This window comes from Perkinsus marinus (assembly GCF_000006405.1).
Source record: "Perkinsus marinus ATCC 50983 genomic scaffold scf_1104296952306, whole genome shotgun sequence".
Taxonomy (NCBI): domain Eukaryota; phylum Perkinsozoa; order Perkinsida; family Perkinsidae; genus Perkinsus; species Perkinsus marinus.
The window spans coordinates 7,413-14,507 of NW_003208911.1; the positions used below are offsets into that span (position 1 = coordinate 7,413).

Below are 7,095 nucleotides of genomic sequence, written 5' to 3' on the forward strand. Positions count from 1 at the left end.
ATAAATGAATTTTCATTTAAGCTTTACATATATGTTCAACTCACAAGAGGTACTTTTCAGATTCAAAAATTAAATTTTCTTTTCATTCTTCATATTAACACCAACACATGTAGTTGACCACATGTGTATTTTTCCACACCGCCAATGTCCCTCACCGTGTCAGTAAACTGCCGAAAGTAGTGCGGCAGATCTCCTCCGAGCTTCTGCTTAGTCTTGGCGACTTCCTCCTCAATAGCTTCTCGAAATCTGTCGCACAAAAATATTGTCATCAACATAACCACTGTAGTTACGGTTTCGATTTCCCAGTCGACAAAGGCCCCAGAATTGCGAGCAGCGACTCAGGCCGTATGGAAGCATCATCAGCGTCGTTTCCATGTTCGAATGCCCTTGGACATTGCTCCAAACCGTACCTGGTACCGCACGCATGATACTTCCTCACAATTATGTTCACCTCTGCTCATGCGCTGGTTTCAATCCCTGTAAGTGTTGTATTAACGCCACTACACAGGCCACCAAGATCGACTAAAATGCAGTATGAAATTCGAGACTAGCATCAGAGAGCTTGTAGAAGCTCACTAAGTTCTCTCGTATTCCCAATTCAAGACTTGCCGCGTGCTTCACCAACACATTGTCGTGCGGGAAGCCTGCTACCGATGCCACCTAAAACGGTTGAGCACACAGTCGCACCGTTTAGATGTAAAGTGTGTTCAAGTGACTTGAACCAAGTTGCAGGAAACGAATACAGAATTGTTCTTACAGCGATGTCAGCATGCAGTGTGAGGAAATATGCGAATGGTCAACCACATGATTAGGTGACGATAAGGGAGTTCATATTGGTTTCGGTAAACTCCTATCCGAATTCGTATGTTAGCTTCTACAATAAGCGATAAAACTCCTGAGCTCAACCGGGGTAAGCGCCCCCACATTGTAATCATGTTATGTATTGATCCTTCGGAGTGCATACCTCATCAGAGTTTGCTCCAGTGATTATTCTGCTCAAATACTCCTCGAGCTCCACGATCTTCGATAGGGGTTCAGTTACAAGTTCAGAGAGCTCGTGCACCTGTATGCAGTCGCAAAGAGCATTCCCCCCGCCTCAGTATTGACATGCGCCACCTTTTCACGTAGTTGTCTTCTAGCGACGACATGTTCCTTGCCGAGCCCATACGCGATGCAAACCTCTTCATAAACCTGTGCATTAACTGTTTCAATCTCGCACTAGAATGAAAATGTTTTTGGTGGGGAGTCATTTTGAATTTTCCACATGGCTGAGAACACATTTTGATCCGAAGACGATATAATCATACAATGGAGTTCCACCCGTGATACGCAAAACACTGGTGAAAAACATATTTCACGACTACTGCATACCACGAATATGGCGTTTTTCATCGAGTTTTACGCGTAAAACGGGTGAAACTCCGATGAATTCCAAGTGTACCCTACGCGGTTGGAATACGGAGTGTATCATGTAAGCTCCAACACAGGGCGAGGCTCACCTCGTTCCGTTGTTTCTCGAACTCTTCCAACACTCGCTCGACCATGTTGGTCATGGCCGCCTCAAGCTCCTCTACTTGCACTAGTCTGCAAAGTAGACTACGAGTGAATCTCACGAACTCCCACCTGTCAGCGGCCTTGGCCTTCAACCCCTCGTCAAGCTTTGCTATTTCCGCTGAATAAAACCTGAAGCCTCGCCACTGTTCATATGAGCATCGGAAAATACAGGATTTACGACGGTCTGTGTTACTCTATCTCAGCCCCGCTGTAGCCCTCGTGCTTCTGCTCTTTCTGTATCCTTGTCACATCGCTATTGGCGGCGATCAATTGCTCAACCTGAAGGCTCGTTTGTTTCCAAGCTGACGCTGGACTGAACTCACCAACGGACCACTCAGAGCTGCCATTTCCTTGGAAACTTCGCGGTAGACTCGCTTGAATTCATCACCTGGCATTGCTCTCTATCACTGAGCCAATCATAATCACGCCGCTTAATTTCACATCAATCCTCGCTCATGGATTTCTAACGGAGTTTTGCACGAGACTGTCCAGTGGAGGTTCCAGAAATTTCATGGACGGATGACTGAGTGAGCACTGAGTCTGTGTGAGGAGCGGAGATTTCTGCGATTTGAATTTTTCATTCGAGTAAACTAAGGCTATCGAACTAGGCTTCTCCCTGAGGCTATCGAACGGACCGCGCATGACTCGATAGAAGTGAGTGGCGCTCTTCTTGACTGTGGGGAATGTCATGCGGGTATCCAGATTCAATAAGACCACATCCTTGCTGAGCCCAAGGATCCCCAACTGTGTGTAACCCGTGCGACCGCTTCTCAACCCTTACCGGTGTCTCTGGCACGTCTACTTAGGCCTTTAAGTTCACTCATTATATCCTCTGGATTCCTGGAATTCGATTCTGCACTGGGCTTGAGTTGAGACACACGATGGAGGAGCTCGTCGATGGTAGCACGAAGTCTGTAAAAGGGAACCTTCATGGTTACCTCCCCCGTACGAGATACATCCGATCCGCGTTCAGTAAAAAATGAGGCTTCGAACATCGATGGCTAGTAGCACGTTCAGTGCGTGAATATATGTTGGCTTTTCCCAGCTGAGTTTTGAAGTTTATATAAAAGTTTATATATGAGTGTACAGGAACCAATAAGCATTCACTCAGAATGTGTGCCACCAACACACGTAGTCGAATACTGAGGATGTTGTCACTAATGGCTGTTCAGATGGCTGTAAGACAGAATCCCACCTTTTGTCTCCCTCAATCAAAGTATCCATCAAAGCATCGAAACGACCATCTTGAGCAGCGGATTTCTTCGCTATGGCCACCGCATGTCGCTCGAATTTACTCTTATGTGACATGATTTGTTTCAACCGAGGCTCGTACCACTGAGAGGACATCAGAATATACTCTACCAGCAAATCTTCGATGATCTCAATATGTGGTGTGAGGAGCTTCAATACCTCGGATCGGACTAAACCCTTCCTCGTGTTGTGCTTTCGCAATCGATCGTCCAGCTCGTAGCTGAGCATTTCAGCGCCCTAGAGAAGCCGTAAGCGGTTGAGTTCGGTACGAACGCACCATCCTCGCCGCCTTCTCGCTATCATCAAGTTGCACCTCTTTCTCACACTGCAAGAACTCCATCAGTTTCACACGGAAGGCATGCACGTAGTCACAGAGCCAGGCCATTTCGACATGAACCTGAGATGAGATAATCCACAACGGCATAAAGTACAACAGGAGTTCACATCATTCAAACACACTTCTCCCCCCACACGTGTTGGCCAAGCATTCTGAGCTTCTTCACTTGCAGTCTAAAGCTTGGAGTCTGTTTGCTCCAACACACCAGCGCAGCTTGCCTCAGCTATCTCAGCATTCCCGTCTGCATTGCTCTGATCGACCCCATCTCCCTTGGTCAAGGCTTCGTCTGGAGATCCACTGGTCGAGCCATCGACCAATGGATCAGCTACAGGCTCTGGTCAGAGGCCACGAAGTCTTCTTTCCTTCTATTGACTATACCCTCCCTCACCGTCAAGCTCTTCCCTTTGACAAATCCGTTCCTCAACGAAGTGCTGTGGGTCTAGTAGCTCGCACATGCTCGCTGCTGCCACTCCCGACCAGAGCTCCAATAGTTGCTCCGGTTCTAGTAGATGAAAATGACGATAATGGAAATGATGATGAAGATGATGATAAAGAAGAAGACTCAAGACCCTCGTTCTATCCTTAAATACTTCAACTATGCCACTATGCGGACTCACCTCTATTGTCATCGTCGTGCTCTTTTGTTGCAGGATGCGTAACGACGTCGGTTCCGGTATGGTCTTTCTCGTCATTGGGGGCCGCTCGTCGTTGCATGGCAATTGTGAGTCGCTGAGATATTATAATTTGGACTGGCGATCCACGGACTGGAGAGGATGGAAACTCACGTGTCTCGAACTATTGCTACACGAATAATAACATGCCTGCGGGTTTTATACCTCCGCGAAAGAGATTTTCATTAGCCTAATGTCTAGACCGTCTACGAAGAGTAATAAATTTGACCGGCAATAGCTCAGTTGGTAGAGCGTCCGACTGTAGTGCATAGTCATCGGATGGTCCCTGGTTCGATTCCGGGTTGCCGGATTTATTGGAAAATCCAATTGCTCCTATTCCCATATACAACGTGTATTATACTTCAGCGCCTATCGGAGTCTTCCAGAGAAGACTCAAAGTGAGTGCGCATACAACTCACGTAGCCCGCGCATGAGTCTCCTACGAAGTTTACCAGCTGGGCTAGTGAGGGACTCTATTCTCGTTCGAATTACAGCAGACAGACCAATCCTGCCGCTGCTGCTGCCTCTCCCTCAAACCAAACACGGATCGTAGACTTACTTCCAGTCCAAAGAGATTCCCAAGTGTGCTTTTGTGGAGCTCATAAAAAGCCTAAGAGCAGTGGTGGGTCGGGTTGTCGTAACTTTCCAGTGTGACCAACACTGGTTGGAGGCACTCACCTCTACCGAACTCGGATATTCCTCATGGACGTGCAACATCTTTTTCGCAAAATTCTCTATCTCCGCAGCCATAGCGTCAAGCTGCGTATACGTCTGAAAGGCAACCAACCGCTCTGTAAGGTCGAGCCAAAACTCCAAATCTCATGCAGATGCTACAATGCGGATATAGCCCAGAAAAATCTGAATGTTCTTAATCAGTCGCGTGATGATATCACATTAACAGCTGTCGACAAGCCAAACATTGAGAGTGAATGCCATCACTCATTAACCCATGCAGACCTCTGTGGTTGCCTCTTCGAGATCCGGATCAATATGAGGAGAACTCCTGATGCGCCTACGACATTCTTTCAACTTTTCTTCCTTGGCCTCACACTCGGCTTCGTGCTCAGCCTGAGCAACACTCATCTCTCACCCCAACCTGCGCCGGCTGCTACTCGACGCCTCTGCAGGTCGTTCTTATGCTGTTCCATCATAGTCAGTTTCTGAGACCGCATATCCTCCAGAGCCACTGATGTGCTCATTATAAGTGCTGCCATTTTGGAGCATCTGCGTGAGCTTCTAACATGAGTCCCCGCCGTGATGGGTCGTTACCTAGTGTGCTGCTCTCTTTCCAGTTCATCCAATCTCTCCTTGGTTGTCGAGATCAAAGCGTCCAGCTGGGAATAGCAGGCTTGAAGGTCGGAGACGAACACAGCATCAACTACTTCGGCCGCGGTAGAATGCTGACCGCAAATTCAATCATTCAAGATTTGCCAGACTGACGCTAAGAAGAGCTCATGGCGAATTTACACGAGTCAATCACAAGGAGGATATTTCGAGAGTAACAAATGATCCCACCTCGCCCCATCTTGCCCTGCAGTCGATCTGCTCTATCTCGGCCACCAAATGCTCATAGAGCTTCTGGCCTACATCTCCGATATGTTTCCGTATCATGTCCATAGCTTCCCTCTGTGTGGCATAGTTCTAAAAACACTCTGAGTAATCGAAATCTTTGATCACAACGTTCAAGAGAATTTTCAGTATTGGAAATTCCAATTTGGAATTCAGTTATGCTTCGCACCTTCCTCAAAATCTCATCAACGGACTATAAATAACTCTACTTTGGCGGCTCCAGCACTGAGTTCATCGAGTGAGGCCAGCGCTGCCTGCGCTCTGTCGCCAGTCAGTTCGCCAACTGTTGAGTCTCGGATCTGTTACAATACGTAGTGATACTACTGCTCATAACAGTTTGGCATAGTGTGACCAAGCCTATTGGCATCAAACTTTGAATCAACAACAACAACAAAAACAACAACAACAACAACAATAACAACAACAACAACAACAACAACAACAACAACAGCAACAAGAAGAACAAGAACAGGAACAAGAACAACAACAACAACGAGCACAACGAGAAAACAACGAAAACAACAACAACAACGACAACAACAACAACAACAACAACAACAACAACAACAACAACAACAACAACAACAACAACAACAACAACAACAACAACAACATCAACAACAACAACAAGAACAAGAACAAGAACAACAACGAGCACAACGAGCACAACGAGAACAACAACGAAAGCAACAACAACATCAAAAAACAACAACAACAACAACAACAACAACAACAACAACAACGAGAACAACAACGAGAAGAACAACAACAACAACAACAATAACAATAACAATAACGATAACAATAACAACAACGAGACGAACGCTACCTCCGCAAGAGTCTCTAGCCGACGAGCCAACACGTCCGCTTGACTCTCCTTGAGGGACTCAAAAACCTGTCGGTTGCATTCATTTGAAACCGATAAACAGAGTATTCACTGTAACGAGCTCAGGTGGGTCCTGGAACTCAGAACTTCGGAGCCTCTTCAAAGCCCTGTGCATAGCTTGATCGTGGCGGCTCATGCGCCATCGGTGCCGACCGCGCTCCCTGATGATTAGGACGACACCGTTACTGAAGGTCAGCCGAGCAGCACACACCATCTCTCTACAAGGGAGATCCTCTCGTCATTGCACTTGAGTATGCGAAGGTTGTGCAACAAATCGACGTGTTCTCTTCTGTTGTCAGCGAGGATAGCATTCGCCTCAGTGGCTAAATCGGCGATGATCCTGCACAGATACTGAATCATCTTCTACTAATGGATTAACGCATTCTAGATAGAGGCACTGACTCACCGCTGCACACTGCCTTCATCAGCATGAGCAGCCAATAGAAGCTCCTCTGTCAAGGATCTCAAACGTTTATCTATCCTATCTTTGCGTAAAGTAACCTCAATATCCTGAAGAAACACGAGCACCAGTCCTATCCTGAGAGTGTTTTGTTTATTATTTGTCCCCGAATCATTAGCTGATTGTCGATGGCCATTCGAGGGACAATGAAATCCATAATACGTGATATCACGAACCCAGCGTGCATGAATATATAGAGTCTATAGACTCGATTTTAGTATAGACGAGTTCTTCAGGAGAGCTCCCTTGTCTGTGACAGCTTAAGTCTAAGGTATTGGCGTTCTCAGATATGACTCAGTACCAGCAGAACTCCCACGTTATCAGTCAGACCTCACCTCAAGACGCTGTGCAAAGTCATCGATCAGTT

At 46.7% G+C, this 7,095-nt stretch overlaps 2 protein-coding genes and 1 non-coding gene across 3 annotated transcripts in view; 1 reads left to right on the plus strand and 2 right to left on the minus strand.

Moving 5' to 3' along the window:
* Window positions 1-931: 931 nt before the first annotated feature.
* Pmar_PMAR014084 (hypothetical protein) lies at window positions 932-3,293 on the minus strand (the record flags this gene model as incomplete). The annotated part of the gene is made up of 11 exons (XM_002777058.1): window positions 932-1,063; window positions 1,117-1,191; window positions 1,500-1,584; window positions 1,624-1,683; window positions 1,748-1,833; window positions 1,878-1,942; window positions 2,336-2,466; window positions 2,750-2,889; window positions 2,965-3,042; window positions 3,083-3,202; window positions 3,279-3,293. The coding sequence occupies 11 exons, from the start codon at window positions 3,291-3,293 to the stop codon at window positions 932-934; spliced, it is 987 nt and encodes a 328-aa protein (XP_002777104.1).
* Window positions 3,294-3,315: 22 nt separating this feature from the next.
* The window catches only part of Pmar_PMAR014086 (hypothetical protein), a gene marked incomplete at both ends in the record, with an annotated part of 4,913 nt that continues 1,133 nt past the window's right edge, over window positions 3,316-7,095 (minus strand). The window contains 13 exons of the mRNA XM_002777059.1: window positions 3,316-3,476; window positions 3,531-3,644; window positions 3,760-3,871; window positions 4,492-4,584; window positions 4,771-4,881; window positions 4,926-5,037; window positions 5,083-5,213; window positions 5,329-5,454; window positions 5,592-5,681; window positions 6,212-6,277; window positions 6,321-6,429; window positions 6,480-6,608; window positions 6,675-6,778. Of these exons, the coding sequence (XP_002777105.1) occupies window positions 3,316-3,476; window positions 3,531-3,644; window positions 3,760-3,871; window positions 4,492-4,584; window positions 4,771-4,881; window positions 4,926-5,037; window positions 5,083-5,213; window positions 5,329-5,454; window positions 5,592-5,681; window positions 6,212-6,277; window positions 6,321-6,429; window positions 6,480-6,608; window positions 6,675-6,778 (1,458 nt within the window). The remainder of the gene's footprint in view (window positions 3,477-3,530; window positions 3,645-3,759; window positions 3,872-4,491; window positions 4,585-4,770; window positions 4,882-4,925; window positions 5,038-5,082; window positions 5,214-5,328; window positions 5,455-5,591; window positions 5,682-6,211; window positions 6,278-6,320; window positions 6,430-6,479; window positions 6,609-6,674; window positions 6,779-7,095) is intronic.
* On the plus strand, window positions 4,042-4,123 carry Pmar_PMAR014085. The gene has a single exon. It is a non-coding gene; the product is annotated as a tRNA-Tyr (tRNA).